This window comes from Oncorhynchus kisutch, linkage group LG1 (genome assembly GCF_002021735.2).
Source record: "Oncorhynchus kisutch isolate 150728-3 linkage group LG1, Okis_V2, whole genome shotgun sequence".
NCBI lineage: Eukaryota > Metazoa > Chordata > Actinopteri > Salmoniformes > Salmonidae > Oncorhynchus > Oncorhynchus kisutch.
In genome coordinates this window covers 2,944,883-2,964,951 of record NC_034174.2, presented here as the reverse complement: position 1 = coordinate 2,964,951, position 20,069 = coordinate 2,944,883, and the positions used below count along the sequence as shown (strand labels likewise).

At 40.3% G+C, this 20,069-nt stretch overlaps 1 protein-coding gene across 1 annotated transcript; it reads left to right on the top strand.

The window, feature by feature from the left end:
• The first annotated feature begins 3,653 nt into the window (after positions 1-3,653).
• On the top strand, positions 3,654-18,686 carry LOC109899968 (uncharacterized). Its single transcript, XM_020495647.2, has 2 exons — positions 3,654-3,773; positions 15,688-18,686. The coding sequence occupies exon 2, from the start codon at positions 15,746-15,748 to the stop codon at positions 16,655-16,657; it is 912 nt and encodes a 303-aa protein (XP_020351236.1). The 5' UTR covers positions 3,654-3,773; positions 15,688-15,745; the 3' UTR covers positions 16,658-18,686.
• The last annotated feature ends 1,383 nt before the right edge of the window (positions 18,687-20,069 follow it).

Genomic DNA, 20,069 nt, shown 5'->3' with positions numbered 1-20,069 from the left:
CCATAGGTTACTGTACTGACCTGACGTTACCATAGGTTACTCTACTGACGTTACCATAGGTTACTGTACTGACCTGACGTTACCATAGGTTACTGTACTGACGTTACTCTACTGACGTTACCATAGGTTACTGTACTGACGTTACCATAGGCTACTGTACTGACGTTACCATGGGTTACTGTACTGACCTGACGTTACCATAGGTTACTCTACTGACGTTACCATAGGTTACTGTATTGACCTGACGTTACCATAGGTTACTGTACTGACGTTACCATAGGTTACTCTACTGACGTTACCATAGGTTACTCTACTGACGTTACCATAGGTTACTGTATTGACCTGACGTTACCATAGGTTACTCTACTGACGTTACCATTGGTTACTGTACTGACCTGACGTTACTGTACTGCTGTTACCATAGGTTACTGTACTGACGTTACCATAGGTTACTGACCTGACGTTACCATAGGCTACTGTACTGACGTTACCATAGGTTACTGTACTGACCTGACGTTACCATAGGTTACTGTACTGACGTTACTGTACTGACGTTAGCATAGGTTACTGTACTGACATAGGTTACTGTACTGACGTTACCATAGGTTACTGTACTGACGTTACCATAGGTTACTCTACTGACATCACCATAGGTTACTCTACTGACGTTACCATAGGTTACTCTACTGACGTTACCATAGGTTACTCTACTGACGTTACCATAGGTTACTCTACTGACGTTACCATAGGTTACTCTACTGACGTTACCATAGGTTACTCTACTGACGTTACCATAGGTTACTCTACTGACGTTACCATAGGTTACTCTACTGACGTTACCATAGGTTACTCTACTGACGTTACCATAGGTTACTCTACTGACGTTACCATAGGTTACTGTACTGACATTACCATAGGTTACTGTACTGACCTGACGTTACCATAGGTTACTCTACTGACGTTACCATAGGTTACTGTATTGACCTGACGTTACCATAGGTTACTGTACTGACGTTACCATAGGTTACTCTACTGATGTTACCATTGGTTACTGTACTGACCTGACGTTACCATAGGTTACTCTACTGACGTTACCATAGGTTACTCTATTGACGTTACCATAGGTTACTGTACTGACGTTACCATAGGTTACTCTACTGACGTTACCATAGGTTACTCTACTGACGTTACCATAGGTTACTCTACTGACGTTACCATAGGTTACTCTACTGACGTTACCATAGGTTACTCTACTGACGTTACCATAGGTTACTCTACTGACGTTACCATAGGTTACTGTACTGATGTTACCATAGGTTACTGTACTGACCTGACTTTACCATAGGTTACTGTACTGACCTGACTTTACCATAGGTTACTGTACTGACCTGACTTTACCATAGGTTACTGTACTGACCTGACTTTACCATAGGTTACTGTACTGACGTTACCATAGGTTACTGTACTGACCTGACGTTACCATAGGTTACTGTACTGACCTGATGTTACCATAGGTTGCTGTACTGACCATAGGTTACTGTACTGACCTGATGTTACCATAGGTTACTGTACTGACCTGATGTTACCATAGGTTGCTGTACTGACCTGACGTTACCATAGGATACTGTACTGACCTGACGTTACCATAGGCTACTGTACTGAACTGACGTTACCATAGGTTACTGTACTGATGTTTGAAGTGTGAGAAGATAGGGAAAGAGGTGTTTTATTAGCTAGAGAACATCAAATTCACTTTTTTAAAACTATTGAAGGATACTGTAAGCCTAGTTATCACGTTTCACAATGGATTTATTCATTACACTAAGGTAAGATGTGTTTTTAATTCTGGTGCCGCTCTGAAACTCAAGCTTGTTAGCTTGCTAGTGTAAGGGACGTCACACTGCTCGCTTAGCAGTACAACTTCCTCCCGATTCGGCCCAAACTTACCAGTCGGTGCCACATGAACAGCTAGCTATTCGCTGGCGCAAGTGGGGATATTTCAGGCTGAGAAGTAAGTTTCACACATCCCCATGTGCTACAGTCACTACTCAAATGTACTCAACAGTGCCCCCCAGTTGTAGATCCAGGTCATTGCACCACTGTGAAGGACTTGCTCCGAATACAACAGGTGTAGATCTTACTGTGAAATGCTGACTTACAAGCCCTTAACCAACAATGCAATATTCAAGAAATACAGTTATGAAAATATTTACTAAATAAACTAAAGCAAAAATATATATTTATAAAATAAAAAGTAACAGAAGAAAATTGCATAATAATAACAAGGCTATATGCAGGGGGTATCGGTACTGAGCCAATCTGTGGCGGTACAGGTTATTCGAGGTCAGTTGTAAAGTGACTGTGCATAGATAATGTGCAGTGGGGGGAGGGTCAATGTAAATAGTCCCGGTGGCCATTTGATTAGCTGTTCAGCACTCTTAAGGCTTGGGGGTAGAAGCTGTTAAGGAGCCTTTTGTTCCTAGACTTGGTGCTCCAGTACTGCCCGGTAGCAGAGAGAACAGTCTATGACCATTTTTGGGGCCTTCCTCTGACACCGCCTAGTATATAGGTCCTGGATGTCAGGAAGCTTGGCCCCAGTGATGTACTGCACAGCATCTGACGCACTACCCGGGTAGTGCCTTACAGTCAGATGCCGAGCTATTGCCATACCAGGCGGGGATGCAACCACTGCTTGCTTAGCAAGTACCTCTTTCTCCCGATTTGGCCCAGACCTGGCACAAACTTGGGACCTCTGCCTTGCTAGCACACATGACTGCCTTCCTGAAGTGTCTTACCAGTTGGTGCAATTCGAAAAGTTAGCTATACACTGGCGCAAGTGGGGACATTTCAGGCTGAGGAGTAAGTTTCACACATCCCCATGTGCAACACTAGCTCAAAGGATATTCAAGATTCCTTCATAGAAGCCTCTCGTCCTAGGTATAATTCTATGGACCTAATTCAGATAATGCTTGTAATAAAATGCTTAGCGCTTCAAGCCTGCTCCTCAACCCTCTCTCTCGCTCTCTCCCAACCTGTCAAATTTCTGTCACATTTTGCAACATAAGCTACACATCTCTGTCCATCATGCATGAGAACAACTAGCTTGTCTGCTCCATCCGCACTGATTGGTGAAGTCATTTAAATGAGCTAAAGGTAAAAATTGGTTGATTTCACAGGTTAAAAAATTAACAGAAAGGAGCAATATAAACCATTACTTTTTGGGGGTTAGATCCGGTTCAGAACTTAATTTTGCTGGTCAGAAACACTGGAACAGAACAAAAAAAGAGTGGTTCTGTTCAAAACGAAACGATTGGGCAATAATTTCGGTTCCAACCCCTGCGAAGCCCATGTTGTCACAGACGCTATAATGGCACAGATACAAAGATGAGTCCTCTACCGATATCTATGGCCTGTTGTGCACTCGCGTATCTGCCGTCTCATTGGCTAGAATGGTCCCACCTGATATCGTCTCCTCCCGCCTGCTTTACATATTTGTGGACATCTATTGCCATTATTAGACTGGTTACTCGAATATCTCGTCAATATAATAGAAAATCTTTGACCGAACTAAAAAAGCTGACTTTTTACGGGACGGGTGAACGTTCACAAACGCCCCTTCTTCCTTATATGGGTGTTCATTCCACCCAGTTTCCTTTTTGTATTTGTATTATCCCCGCCTCTTTTCACTGAGTCAATTCGCCCCATTGCAGCCATTTTAATCTAGACTTCAGTTGCCAGTGGACTGAATGATGCTTGTTTAAGACCGTTGAAAGGTAAGTTTTTATTTAGATTTAAAAAATGTGCGTCTCTTGGTAGCTGTCAGTGTTTCATCTGATGACATTTCCCTCCAATTCTGGGCTCCAATTTCGCGTTGAACGCAGAGAAAGCGTAATGAAACACAAAATCGCATAGCAAACTGTGTTGCTTGATAACTGAGAGGGAAGTGTGTGTTAACGTCAGTCTACTAGTGACCCGGCTGTCGCTAGCTAGCTTTGTGTGAAGTCTAATTTACGTCTTATTACTGAGATTTTAATTTTAAAATACATTTGATTTTCTTTGTTTGTAGTTTATTGTAAACCCCTTTCTGTTCTTACTAAGTTTATTTGTTCATATTTACATTTAATTTAAAACTAGCTAGTTTTGGGATGGGAGTTACCAAAGGTTTTCATATGGGGGGATTTGTTCCTTCATACCACAAGGGGCGCTACCACCAATGTTGGGGTCGTTATGTGTAATAATTCACGACTCGTTACTTCTAAGAACAGTAATCCATTACGTTTAAGCCTAATTTATACCCTACGCAAAACTAAACAAACTACATGCAAAAAGTTAAATTTAGCTACGCAAAATGGCAATAATCCGCTGTAGTTGTTTAGCAAAAAATACAGAAACTTCTCAATTTGTAACTCGGCAGAATTACGAAAGATCACCAATTAACATTTTAGGCCTACTTTCCATCGAAAGTAACTTGTTATATCACTGAAAAATGATCAATATTTAGATCTCACAGTTCAACTGTTGTGGGGGTGAGCCGCGCCCACTGCTTTCCTGTGCTACAACTGCTACACCATAGAGGCTAAATGTGTAGTTTGTGTTTTGTAGTCTCTGATTAGTACTAGGATGCTCACATTATAGCCTACTACCTTTTGTAAGAAGGCATCGCCTAGATCTCTACGGAACAGCATGGGAAACAGTTGGTTGGCAGCCTATTCAGCACAGCGAACATTTTCCCTCCCTTGATTGAATATTGAGTAGTCAAGACACTTTTTGAAGACCATGTTATTGACCAAAGTGATATGGTAGCTAGTAGAAAATACTTTAGGGGTGGCTGCTAACTGTTAATAAATATAGCTAACTAGCCTAGTTTGTCATTTGAGAGGTCTGTATTCATATACTTGTGAAAATATAGTTTACTCTCATTTAAGCCTTTTTAACGTAAAACTAGACTGAAGGCCAATTATTAACTGAGAAGGGAATTTACCAGAACACATTTTCACTGCACTTGACATTAGCGCTGTCAGGTCATTTTATATTTGTATACCCAATGATTATTGATGAAGACCATCATGAAAATATAATAACCTAACAAATAAATGTATATTTTAAATTAACTTCAAGTCCACAAACTTGACCCAAAAGCAGCAAAGTAACGGTAAGCCTGGTTTTCATCTAACGTCAACATCAGGAGAGATGGGAGAAGAAAAACGTACCGTTTCAGTATTATGTTGTGGAACAAACCGCTGATTGAAGGCGGTCAAAAAGATGACGCGTGTATTTTTTAAATATAAAAACATACTAACTTTGTTGCTCCTTATTTCAGCAAGGTGTTGTACTGACTCTTCGGTTGCCTAGGCAAAGCTCCCCCCCTCCTCCCTGCAGCACATGCAATCAGGAGCGGAGGTGAGCAGAATTAGCCGTTAAAAAATATATATACAAGTGTTTAGTCTGTTTTGCTATTAGAATGATTACATTGGTGGCCGTGGTCATTTGGATAACCAATGAAGTCATCAAAAATTCCAAGACCGTCACAGCCCTACTTTGCGGTATACCATATTTTACTACACAGACTATACAGTGCCTTGCCAAAGTATTCACCCCCCTTGGCATTTTTCCTATTTTGTTGCCTTACAACAACCCCCCCCCCAAAAAAAATATATATATATTTTAATTTCAAGGTGTATCATTTGATTTACACAACATGCCTACCACTTTGAAGATGCACAGTATATTTTTATTGTGAAACAAACAAATAAGAATAAAAAACAACTTGAGTGTACTATAACTATTCACCCACCAAAGTCAATACTTTGTAGAGACACCTTTTGCAGCAATTACAGCTGCAAGTCTCTTGGAGTATGTCTCTATAAGCTTGGCACATCTAGCCACTGGGATTTTTTCCCATTCTTAAAGGCAAAACTGTTCCAGCTCCTAGAAGTTGGATGGGTTCCTGCTGGTGTACAGCAATCTTTAAGTCATACCACAGATTCTCAATTGGATTGAGGTCTGGGCTTTGACTAGGCCATTCCAAGACGTTTAAATGTTTCCTCTTAAACCACTCGAGTGTTGCTTAGCAGTATGCTTAGGGTCATTGTCTTGCTGGAAGGTGAACCTAAGTCCCAGTCTCAAATCTCTGGAAGACTGAAACAGGTTTCCCTCAAGAATTTCCCTGTATTTAGCACCATCCATCATTCCTTCAATTCTGACCAGTTTCCCAGTCCCTGCAGATGAAAAACATCCCCACAGCATGATGCTGCCACCACCATGCTTCACTCTGGGGATGGTGTTCTCGGCATAATGAGAGGTGTTGGGTTTGCGCCAGACATAGCGTTTTCCTTGATGGCCAAAAAGCTACATTTATCCTCGTCTGACCAGAGTACCTTCTTCCATCTGTTTGGGGAGTCTCCCACATGCCTTTTGATGAACACCAAAAGTGTTTGCTTATTTTTTTCTTTAAGCAATGGCTTTTTTCTGGCCACTCTTCCGTAAAGCCCAGCTCTGTGGAGTGTACGGCTTAAAGTGGTCCTATAGACAGATAATCCAATCTCCACTGTGGAGCTTTGCAGCTCCTTCAGAGTTATCTTTTGTCTCTTTGTTGCCTCTCTGATTAATGTCCTCCTTGCCTGGTCCGTGAGTTTTGGTGGGCAGCCCTCTCTTGGCAGGTTTGTTGTGGTGCCATATTCTTTAAAACATTTTAATAATGGATTTAACGGTGCTCTGTGGGATGTTCAAAGTTTCTGATATTTTTTTATAACCCAACCCTGATCTGTACTTCTCCACAACTTTGTCCCTGACCTGTTTGGAGAGGCTCCTTGGTCTTCATGGGGCCGCTTGCTTGGTGGTGTTGCAGACTCAGGATCTTTCAGAACAGGTGTGTGTGTATATACTGAGATCATGTGACAGATCATGTGACACTTAGATTGCACACAGGTGGACTTTATTTTAACTAATTATGTAACTTCTGAAGGTAATTGGTTGCACCGGATCTTATTTAGGGGCTTCCTGGCTAAGGGGGTGAATACATATGCACGCACCACTTTTCTGTTTGTAATTGTTTGAAACATGTTTTTTCATTTCACCAATTTGGACAATTTTGTGTATGTCCATTACATGAAATCCAAATAAAAATCTATTTAAATTACAGGTTGTAATGTAACAAAATAGGAAAAATGCCACGGGGGTGAATATTTTTTGCAAGGCACTGTACTAAACACCCCCTCTTTGCCCTCAGAACAGCCTTAATTCGTCAGGGCGTGGACTCGACAAGGTGTTGAAAGCATTTACAGGGATGTTAGTCCATGTTGACTCCAATGCTTCACACAGTTGTCAAGTTGGCTGGGAGGGCGTCGTAATGATATAAATCATTTAGCCAACTGAAAACAGTCCTTTTACCAGATGAACTAATGACAAGAGCAGTTGATTGTTATTAAAGAGAGTCCAGACGTGTTCGTTTAGGACATGTCTCTGAATGGCCGTATAAATCAGACAACGCCCGCCCCAAGAGCGGATATTTAATCCTGTTGTTTCTACTGAGCTCGACAGGCCCAACACTTGAGTTAGGGCTGGGTAGGGATTGTTTTCTCATTAACTAGGTTATGGTTAGGGATCGAGTAGGGATTGTTTTCTCATTAACTAGGTTATGGTTAGGGATCGAGTAGGGATTGTTTTCTCATTAACTAGGTTATGGTTAGGGATTGTTTTCTCATTAACTAGGTTATGGTTAGGGATTGTTTTCTCATTAACTAGGTTATGGTTAGGGATTGTTTTCTCATTAACTAGGTTATGGTTAGGGATCGAGTAGGGATTGTTTTCTCATTAACTAGGTTATGGTTAGGGATCGAGTAGGGATTGTTTTCTCATTAACTAGGTTATGGTTAGGGATCGAGTAGGGATTGTTTTCTCATTAACTAGGTTATGGTTAGGGATCGAGTAGGGATTGTTTTCTCATTATCTAGGGTATGGTTAGGGATTGTTTTCTCATTAACTAGGTTAGGGATCGGGTATCACTGAATTTAACACTAACATTTAGGTTTAGCGGTATCCAGATTGCCACACAATTTTTTTTATACTGACCTAGTGCCATACTGAGATATTTGGTAATACCGGCACTGAACACAAGGGGTGACATTTTCTATCTCCATGTACATGTAGAATCCCATAGAGAATGCCTACAAGCACATTGCAGACATTTTTATTTTTATACAGTCTGATCTAAGCTATTTGCAGAACAGACACCCCAGCTTAAAGTTATACAAGTAACTAAAAAATGCTACACAGTTTGCTGCACAAAATAAATATTACACAGCAAGGCTCTAGATCCAGGAGGGGATTATCTCTACTGTTAATAAGAAAGCGAAGCTTGATTTTTGGAAGAAACTAAGCTAGATCAGGGGTTCCCAAACTTTTTTCTCTCAGGGCCCCCTTCCAGCATTGGGGAATGCGCTGCCACGTCTATTTCTATGGGCTGTTCATGACACAAGCCGTTCACACCCTTCTTGTTGACGGAGGACCCCATGGGTTCGCAAACTGCAGTGAGATTATTGTATGGGAGAATATACAAACACAGTTGAGATTTTGAAAAATAACATTTTACTGGTTTGTTTTCATTTTGATATGAGATGAAAATGTAATGAATTTAAGGTTATTTGTTTATATAAATGTACTGTCTAGGACTGAGGTTCCACTAGCGGCACCATTTCTTGTTAATCCAGCCACAGTGTCTGATTTCAAAAATGCTTTAAAGCGAAAGCTCCACAAACGATTATGTTAGGTCTCACAGAAAAACCCAGCCATTTTTCCAGCCAAAGAGAGGAGTCACAAAAAGCACAAATAGAGAGAAAATGAATCACTAACATTTTATGATCTTCATCAGATGACACTCATAGGACTTCATGTTACATAATACATGTATGTTTTGTTTGGTAAAGTTCATATTTATATCCAAAAATCTTATTTTACATTGGCGTGTTACATTCAGTAGTTTAAAAACATGCAGTGATATTGCAGAGAGCCACATGAATTCACAGAAATACTCATTATAAATGTTGATGAAAATTCAAGTGTTATGCATGGAACTTTAGATAAACTTCTCCTTAATGCTAGTGCTGTGTCAGATTAAAATTTTTAAAAAACTTTACAGAAAAAGCATAATCTGAGAACGACGCTCAGAGCCCAAACCAGCCAGAGAAATATCCGCCATGTTGGGTAGTCAACATTATTCATAAATAGAATTATAAATATTCACATACCTTTGATGATCTTCATCAGAATGCACTCCCAGGAATCAAAGTTCCACAATAAATGCTTGTTTTGTTCGATAATGTCCATTTATGTCCAATAGCCTCTTTTGTTAGGGCGTTTGGTTAACAAATCCAAAATTGCGTTCAGGTCCAGTCGGACGAAAAGTTCAAAAAGTCATATTACAGGTCGAAGAAACTTGTCAAACTAAGTATAGAATCAATCTTTAGGATGTTTTTATCATAAATGTTCAATAATGTTCCAACCGGAGAATTCCATTGTCTGTAGAAAAGCAATGGAACGAGAGATACCTCTCATGTGAAACCGCGTGACTGAGAACGAGGCTGCTGCCAGACCCCTTAGTCAAACAGCTCCCATCCGGCCCCCCTTCACAGTAGAAGCCTGAAACAACATTCTAAAGACGGTTGACATCTAGTGGAAGCCTTAGGAAGTGCAACATAACCCATATCCCACTGTGAATTTGATAGGGGCTGAGTTGGAAAAACTACTGGATTTTTTTCTCCGGTTTTTGCTTGCCATATGAGTTCTGTTATACTCAGACATAATTCAAACAGTTTTAGAAACTTCAGTGTTTTCTATCCAATACTAATAATAATATGCATATATTAGCATCTGGGAAAACCAGGCCTGGTTTTCATAGCTGACTTTGAAAAGGCAGATAAATAAAGTATGACTGGAGTTTATATATAAATGCCTAGAACATTTCAATTTAGGAGAATCTCTTATAAAATGGATTAAAGTCATGTATAGTAACCCTAGGTGTAAAATAGTAAATAATGGCTACTTCTCAAAGTTTTAAACTCTCAAGAGGAGTAATACCAGGTTGTCCACAATCGGCATATCTATTTATATTGCCATCGAAATGTTAGCTGTTAAAATCAGGTCCAACAATATTCTTAAAGGATTATAAATTCAGGGCTTAACACCATACAATGACCCCTTCAGCTCCACCGCCTCATAGAGGATCTAGATACTTTTTCTAACCTCTCCGGATTACAACCAAATTATAAATGCGTATTAGACAACAAAAAAATACAACTTTGGCATTACCATGTAGTTTACCAATAAGATGGTCTGATGGCGATGTGGATATACTCTGGATACATATCCCTAAATAAATACATTCTCACTCAATTCATTTTTTATAGAAAGTTAGCAAAAAGAGAAGCTCTGGCTAACATGGAAAGAAAAATACATGTCTATTTGTCAAACTCACCTTGATTAACTCTTTAGTAATTTCCCATTTTACCTATTTGCTTATGGTTTTGCCTACACCTAGTGACCTGCGTTTATTATTTTATGAGCAAAAAATATTCAATTTAATTCGGAATGGTAAGTCAGACAAAATTAAAAGGGCCTATTTATATAATTCATATATGAATTCTGGGGGGGCAGAAATCATTAAATATTAAAGCTTTAGACCTCCCACTAAAGGCGTCAGTCATACAAAAGTTATATTTAAATCCAAACTGGTTCTCTAGTAAGTTAGTAAGAATTTCTTAGTGCATGTTCAAGAATGGCCTTTTCCCTTTATTCAGATTACAACCTCTCACTTTAGGTTATTTGAAAATGAAATAATCTCCAAAATATGGACATTTATTAAAACCAGCCATAGAAAGTTGGTTGCAATTTCAGTTTAATCCACCAGAATAGGCAGAACCAATAATACAGCAAATATTGTGATTTTAAACTGAAATATACTAATTGATTTAAAAATGGTAGAATCTTTGTAAATTATATAATAAATAAGACTGGTGGTGTTATGTCACACATGCAGCTAACACATAGATATGGAAATATCTGCTCTAACCAAAATGACAACCAACTAATTGCAGCATTACTGAAGGGGGAAAAAGCAAGGAACTTGTCTATCGGCCCTGCATTAAAGACCACAATTGGTTAAAGAAAATGTGATCAATAAAAAAAAAGTGCACCAATTTCATTTCAGGACCAAAAAATTGGCAGCCGTACCATATAGATTGAAAGAAAATAGGGAAGAGATTTTCAATGTACTGAATATATGGCACATGGTTTATGAACTGATACGACGCCAGATTCAAGACTAAGAATTTTTCAATTTAAATTACTATACAAAATTCTTGCAAAATTATAACCAATATGTTATATAAATGGCGTACACAACCTTCCCAGCTCTGCAGATTTTGCTGCGAAGAGACAGTCATTAGATAATTTATTATGGTGCTGTCCATATGTAGCTGGTTTTTGGTCACAGGTCCAGGAATGGCTGAAGAATTGAAATATCTACCTGGGGCTAACCCTGCAGATAGCACTACTGGGCTGGGTTGAATGGAGCTGAAGGGACTGGATGGTGTTAAGAGACAGATGGGAGGGGTTGAATGGAGCTGAAGGGTGGGACTATAATAACCTAGATGACTAAATATACTCTGTCCATAAAATGCATATAGGTTCAGAACCTTTTAACAGAACATTTAAAAAATAAATGGAAAATTAGAAATTGAACTGGATTGACATCAGAAATGGAGGAAGGCCAGGACTTAAAACAAACTAAATAACTATTCTAAAATAGTCAGTAAAATGTATATAGTACGTATAAACTGGAAGTAGAAGCCTAAGTGTTCATTTAGTTTATTCCAATTAGGGGAGCGGTGGTAGTAGAATATAATAAAGGAATATGTAAATGTTTAATCCATTTTAGAATTAGCCTGTAACCTAACAACATGTGGAAAAAGTCAAGGGGTCTGAATACTTTCCAAGGAACTATTGGAACATGCACACATACAGTGCCTTTGGAAAGTATTCAGACCCCTTGACTTTTTCCACATTTTGTTAGGTTACAGGCTAATTCTAAAATTGATTAAATCATTTATTCCCCTATCAATCTATACACAATACCCCATAATGACAAAGCAAAAACAGGTTTGTAGAAATATTTGCTAATTTCAACAACAACAAAAATATGACATTTGCATAAGTATTCAGACCCTTTTATTCAGTACTTTGTTGAAGCACCTTTGGCAGCGATTACAGCCTCCAGTCTTCTTGGGTATGACACTACAAGATCCTCTCAAGCTCTGTCAGGTTGCATGGGGAGCGTCACTGCACAGCTATTTTCAGGTCTCTCCAGAGATGTTCGATCAGGTTCCAAGTCCAGGCTCTGGCTGGGCCACTCATGGACATTCAGAGACTTGTCCCGAAGCCACTCCTGCGTTGTCTTGGCTGTGAGCGTAGGGTCATTGTCCTGTTGGAAGGTGAACCTTCACCCCAGTCGGAGGTCCTGAGCGCTCTGGAGAAGGTTTTAATCAAGGATCTCTCTGTACTTTGCTTCGTTCATCTTACCCTCGATCCTGACTAGCCTCCCAGTCTTTTCCGCTGAAAAACATCTCCACAGCATGATGCTGCAACCACCATGCCTCACCGTAAGGATGGTGCCAGGTTTCCTCCAGATGTGACACTTGGCATTCAGGCCAAAGAGTTCAATCTTGGTTTCATCAGACCACAGAATCTTGTTTCTCATGGTCTAAGACAATTTAGGTGCCTTTTAGCAAACTACAAGCTGGCTGTCATGTGCCTTTTTTTTACTGAGGAATTGCTTTCGTCTGGTCACTCTACCATAAAGGCATGATTGGTGGAGTGCTGCAGAGATGGTCCTTCTGGAAGTTTCTCCCATCTCCACAAACCATCGGGTTCTTGGTCACCTCCCTGACCAAGGCCCTTCTCCTCCGGTTGCTCAGTTTGGCCGGGCAGCTCTAGGAAGAGTCTTGGTAGTTCCAAACTTCTAACATTTAAGAATTATGGAGGTCACTGTTTTGGTACCCTTCCCCAGATCTGTGCCTCGACACAATCCTGTCTCGGATGGTCTACAGAGAATTCCTTTGACCTCATGGCTTTGTTTTTCCTCTGACATGTACTGTCAACTGTGGGACCTTGTATAGACAGGTGTGTGCCTTTCTAAATCATGTCCAATCATTTGAATTTGCCACAGGTGGACTCCAGGTTGTAGAAACATCTCAAGGATGATCAATGGAAACCGGATTCACCTGAGCTCAATTCCAAGTCTCATAACAAAAGGACTGAATACTTATGTGAATAAGGTATATATTTAAAAATAAAAAAATAACGTGGAAATTTCTTAAGCTATTTTGGCTTTGGGGTGTTGTGTGTAGATTGCTGAGGATTTTTTTTTTTTTATGTAATCATTTTTAGAATAAAATGTGGAAAAGTCAAGGGGGTCTGAATACTTTCAGACGGCACTGTGTATCTGTATTTATATTACCAGTCAACAGTTTGGACACAACTACTCATTCAAGGGTTTTTCTTCATTTTTACAAGTTTCTACATTGTAGAATTAATAGTGAAGACATCAAAACTATGAAATAACACATATGGAATCATGTAGTAACCAAAAAAGTGTTAAACAAATAAAAATATATTTGAGATTCTTCAAAGTAGCCACCCTTTGCCTTGTTGACAGCTTTGCACACTCTTGGCATTCTCTCAACCAGCTCTACCTGGAATGCTTTTCCAACAGTCTTGAAGGAGTTCACATATATGCTGACCACTTGTTGGCTGCTTTTCCTTCACTCTGTGGTCCGACTCATCCCAAACCATCTCAATTGGGTTGAGGTCAGGTGATTGTGGAGGTCAGGTCATCTGATGCAGCACTCCATCACTCTCCTTGGTCTGCAGCACTCCATCACTCTGTCTTGGTCAAATAGCCCTTACACAGCTTGGAGTTGTCGGGTCATTGTCCTGTTGAAAAACAAATGATAGTCCCACTTGATGCAGAATGCTGTGGTAGCGATGCTTGTTAAGTGTGCCTTGAATTAAAATTAATTAACTGACAGTGCCACCAGCAAAGCAACATCACACCTCTATGCTTCATGGTGGGAACCACACATACGGAGATCATCTGTTCACCTACTCTGCTTCTCACAAAGACATGGCCAAAAATCTCCAATTTGGAATCATCACAAAGGACAGATTTCCACTGGTCTAATGTCCATTGCTTGTGTTTCTTGGCCCAAGCAAGTCTCTTCTTATTGGTGTCTTTTTAGTAGTGGTTTCTTTGCAGCAATTTGACCATGAAGGCCCGATTCACACAGTCTCCTCTGAACAGTTGATGTTGATGTCTGTTACTTGAACTCTGAAGCATTTATTTGGGCTGCAATTTCTGAGGCTGGTAACTCTAACTTATCCTCTGCAGCAGATGTAACTCTGGGTCTTCCTTTCCTGTGGCGGTCCTCATGAGAGCCAGTTTCATAACGCTTGATGGTTTTTGCGACTGCATTTGAAGAAACATTTAAAGTTCTTGAAATGTTCCGGATTGACAGACCATGTCTTAAAGTAATTATGTTTCTATTAGCTTATTTGAGCTGTTCTTGACATAATATGGACTTGGTCTTTCACCAAATAGGGGTGTCTTCTGTATACCAGCCCTACCTTGTCACAACACAACTGATTTGGCTCAAACGCATTAAGAAGGAAAGAAATTCCACAAATTAACTTTTAACAAGGCACACCTGTTAATTGAAATGCATTCCAGGTGACTACCTCATGTATCTGGTTGAGAATGTCAAGTGTGCAAAGATATCAATGTAAAGGGTGGCTACTTAGAAGAATGTCAAATATAAAATATATATTAACTTAACACATTGTTTTTTGTCAGGCAAGTCGGGAGTATTTTTCACTTGCCCCGTAAATTATATGATTAGCTATTTACATGCAGAAATGCCATATACAATATTGCCTTCCTTTCAGGGGAGGAACCGGATTCTTGGTATTTTGGTTGACTGTATGGAAGAAAAATCAGAGCAAACTCAACTTGCTCAACTGCCATACATTGTCGGTCTTTCACTTACAATACTGGGGAACCAGAAAGATCAGCTTTAGGCTACTGTAATTCTTTGCAGTTTATTTGTTTTCGCCTGTCCAATAGGGCAACCTCAGCGCATGCTCAACTTGCATGACTGCTCAGTTTACTTTGCTCAGGCAATAAGGCAACCCTTTGTGTCAATCCCTGTTTGAAATGTTATATCAACTTGCTAATTGGTTGCATTTGAGAATGTTAAGTACTCATTGGTAACTGAATACAAACCTAGAACCGAATACTTGTGCCCATCCCTACTAGCTAAACAATTAAGTTATTTATGGCTAGTTAGCTATAGCACCGCTCTTTGCAAGCAAACTGGAAAGCCAAGTCTGCTTATGTTTAGCCTACATTACACTTTCCAAGTGTGACAATATAGCTATTTCGTACATGTTTGTGCAGATAGTCACATTGTTTCTTCTTTTGCAATTGAAATAAGTGCTTGAATTCAGTCCCAACCCATAGAAGTGATCCCATTTAGGTACCCTTTCCAGCCTACAGCAGTAAGCATGCATTAGTTTTTAGTTTGTCTTCTCAATTATTATTTTGTTATTGGAAACTGCTACTCTCTATTCTCTCAACAGGGTGAAAAGCAAGACAGACTTCGGGAGCTCTCAAACATTTTACCTCAAGGCAGATGTCATGAATTACACAGACCCGGTTGTGGAGAAGGCCGTCAACTCCTGGTCCAGAATCGCCTCGGCTGGACAGACTGTCCTTCTAGAGGCATTACAGATCCTCAACCCCATGTCAAAGGATCTCTCAGACACCGAGGAACTAGTAACCTTTCTCCAAGGGCTTAAAGAAGAAGGCCACAAGCCCACAGTGCTACGAAGCAAAGATGTTTATGGATATAGATCCTGTACAGCCAGAACACTACCAGAAGAGATGTGCTGTACAGACACAACTAGCAAGGGCTCAAGGACAGGCAAGAAGAGGGGAAGGAAGAAGAAGAAGGAGTCTAACAAGTACGCATCGTGGACTACTAGTGCATCAGAATCTCACAAAGGATCTGTCTTTTCCCGACCTCCGGTTATGACTATTGAACCTCCACTGATACAGCAATGTCTGAAACTAACAAACATTACAGGTTTGACGAGAGGCCACACCGCGAGACTACAGATTCACTCTCAACTTTCAGGGATACCGTTGCAGAACATGGGTAGAACACCAAAGGCAGTGGCATTGGTCGGTCAAAGGTATCATCCCTCCTGTCCGGAATGGAACGGGGCCCTTATCGGAGACTCCGCCCCAGTGATGTATCAAAACGGCCGAGGAGTTTACAACTACAAGATTGACGTGTCAAACCACAGACGGTCCTGGAGGGATGACCAGTCTCTGTGGGTGATGAACAATCAGGAGGAGTGTCGTCTGGATGAGAACAGCCTGCGGTGGAAGGTGGTCAAAGTGGACGACTGCATCACAGTGGAGGAACTGAGGAGGAAGGCCCAGAGGATCCTGCAGGTGAACCTGTCCCCTGTGATACAGATACGACCGCTATATGAAACTGTAGCAGAATACCAGCGTGATATCTCCGGTGACTTCTTGGTTTAGGCTAGCGTTCATTTTGCAACACGGCTTGACTGAGCACGCTGAGGTTTGACTTTTACTGTTGAAGCCAGAAGGGGAACATTACGTCGGCATCGTCTGACTACAGTAAAGTATGTTTCTTGTATTGTGCAACGATGGGATGATGTCATGGATCTAACGTGTCAACAGGACTGAAGAAACTGACGTGTCACAGAAGTTACACACGGTGGTGCTTGAAAGACACTCCATAGACCTTACAGTGCAGAATGGTGCACATTTAGTTGATTTTTTTACGAGCTTCTGTTTTGTACCTTGAGGATGGACTGATGGATTTGGTAAACGGTGTCACTGTAGGACCACTTTTCTTGCAAGAACAAAAATAAAATAAAATGTTTACCCTATTTGGCCTACATGACAGTTTGCTGATTTTTGGTCACCTGAAATGAATGTGCAAGACTTCTCTTGATTTAGCTCTTCCTGTTGTCACTGACTCATTTGATTGCCATTTTTATCTAGTTTTGTGTAGTCTAGACTGTTTCATTGAGTTTAAACTTTGACGGCCTCAGATTTATTCTGTGTTTTCTGAATGTAAGCACTTGAATCGTAGCAATTCCATTGCAGGACTAAGTTTAAAATGGCCTTATTCTTTTTAACTAAAATAAATCGTATTTTTGTAGTGGCTTTTTTTTATTTTATATATATATATAATTATATTTTCTCTGGGCAAAGCATTTAATAGCATCATCAACCACCCTCTTCATCTTTGAAGTATTTTATGGAACCTGGATTGCAGAATTATTCCAGACTTTTGAAAATTGGAAACATGGAACAGATATTAGTTTTAGATCGGACGCTGACTTTGCATCGGTGCTAACTGGGAACCAGCTAAATCTGGCCATTTGTGAAGAAGTTGCCACAAAGTGTTTTGTGATCCATCTTTCATCATTAGTTTAGTTGAATGGTTTCAGATGTGTTGTTTCCATTACTTATTTTAAGTTTGGTATTGAACATGTTGTATTGTAGTGGCACAGTCCATCAAGGGTAGCCTACTTCACGGGTCCTGTCCCAAATGGCACCCTTTTCCCTTTATAGTGCACTACTTTTGACCCGGGTCCCATAGGGTTCTGGTCAAATGTAATGGACTGAATAGGGTGCCATTTGGGAAACATCCATAATTGTGGTTTAGCAACTCTTTAGTGTTTATTTTTATTTTTTATTGGCTTGCTGCGTCTTCATCTGAATTTAATTGAACATTTTCACCATCCCAGAAGTTGCAGAACAAAAGTACAGTCAAATTAAGGAATGGGTTAAGTTTAAGGTTTTTGTTAGGTCGGGTTTAATGTTAGGGAAAGTGAAGTGTTCAAATGTTTTGAATCATGTTGTGGCCCAAAAATCAGGGCCTTAAGTTGATCCTTTGTTGCCATATGTTGAAAATATTGTAAATGTTACTGAATGGTTGTGTTCAGGCCAGGGAACAACCAGTCATTGCGATTGCCAAAGGCGTTCTTCGAGAAAATGACAGCAGATTACTATGGCTGTAAAATTTTGTTTTTTTTCAGCCAATCTTAATTTCAGTGTACCGATATAAAATGACTAAATGAAGTTGCCATGTTATTTTGAACTAGGGTATGTATGTACAATAGGTCATGGGTTTTATACAACACTTATTTGCAGCAAATAAATTTTTTCATGAGATCTTTAAAGCCTAATTTATACCTCATGCAAGTATGCAACGCAAGAACGTAATTATCTACTCAAAATGGCGATCCTGCATAGTTTCGAATTACACAAACATGTGCAGCCCTGCAATTTGTATGTACGCAGAATGGCCATTTTGCTTAGATAATTGTGTTATTTGCGTTGCACTCTTGTGTCTTGTATAGATAAGTACTCTTGTCACATGACACAGTGCTGCAGTTTCTCAACCAACCGTGTGTCTCTCAGATGTGTTTTTTGTTTTGTTGCAGTTGGTTGAAATTTGCTGAACAAAACTGTACAGTGTGTGTTGGATTACATTTTCAGAAATTGCTCAATAAAATGAATCTAAAAAAGGCATTTGAATGAGATACCCAAGGGTGTGGAGTCTACTTCTCCAAGGGTGTGGAGTCTACTTCTCCAAGGGTGTGGAGTCTACTTCTCCAAGGGTGTGGAGTCTACTTCTCCAAGGGTGTGGAGTCTACTTCTCCAAGGGTGTGGAGTCTACTTCTCCAAGGGTGTGGAGTCTACTTCTCCAAGGGTGTGGAGTCTACTTCTCCAAGGGTGTGGAGTCTACTTCTCCAAGGGTGTGGAGTCTACTTCTCCAAGGGTGTGGAGTCTACTTCTCCAAGGGTGTGGAGTCTACTTCTCCAAGGGTGTGGAGTCTACTTCTCCAAGGGTGTGGAGTCTACTTCTCCAAGGGTGTGGAGTCTACTTCTCCAAGGGTGTGGAGTCTACTTCTCCAAGGGTGTGGAGTCTACTTCTCCAAGGGTGTGGAGTCTACTTCTCCAAGGGTGTGGAGTCTACTTCTCCAAGGGTGTGGAGTCTACTTCTCCAAGGGTGTGGAGTCTACTTCTACGTACCATCAATACTTGACTTCCTTGGTCAAGTATATCATGTCAAATACTGGAGCTGCACTTGATTTAGTTTGCCCAGTCCAATGGAACCAACAGTGGTGTAAAACTACTGTACCATTTATATTAACTTTAACTATATTCCTTTCTATTGTATTTAACCAGGTAGGCCAGTTGTGACAAGTTCTCATTTACAACTGCAACCTGGCCAAGATAAAGCAGTGTGACACAGAGTTAAACACACATACAGTCAATAACACAACAGAAAAGTCTGTATAAAGTCTGTATACAGTGTGTGTGCAAATGAGTTAAGGAAATAAATAGGCTAATAGTGGCAAAGTAATTACAATTTAGCAATTTACACTGGAGTGATGGATGTGCAAGTAGAAATACTGGTTTGAAAAAGAGTAGAAAAACAAATATGGGGATGAGGTAGGTGGTTGGTTGGATGGGCTATTTACAGATGGGCTGTGTACAGCTGCAGCAATCGGTAAACTGCTCTGACAGCTGATGCTTAACATTAGTGAGGGAGATATGAGTCTCCAGCTTCAGTGATTTTTTTTTTGCAATTCGTTCCAGTCATTGGCAGCAGAGAACTGGAAGGAAAGGTGGCCAAAGCAGGTGTTTGCTTTGGGGATGACCAGTGAAATACATCTGCTGGAGCGTGGAGATGCTTAATGTGAGTCTGGAAGGAGAGTTTACAGTCTAGCAGTTGGAGGCCACAGAAGGAGTGTTTGTTAACACTGTCCAAAGAAGGGCCAGATGTATACAGAATGGTGTCATCTGCGTAGAGGTGGATCAAAGAATCACCCGCAGTAAGAGCGACAGCATTGATTTATACAGAGAAAAGAGTCGGACTGAGAATTGAACCTTGTGGCACCCCCCAT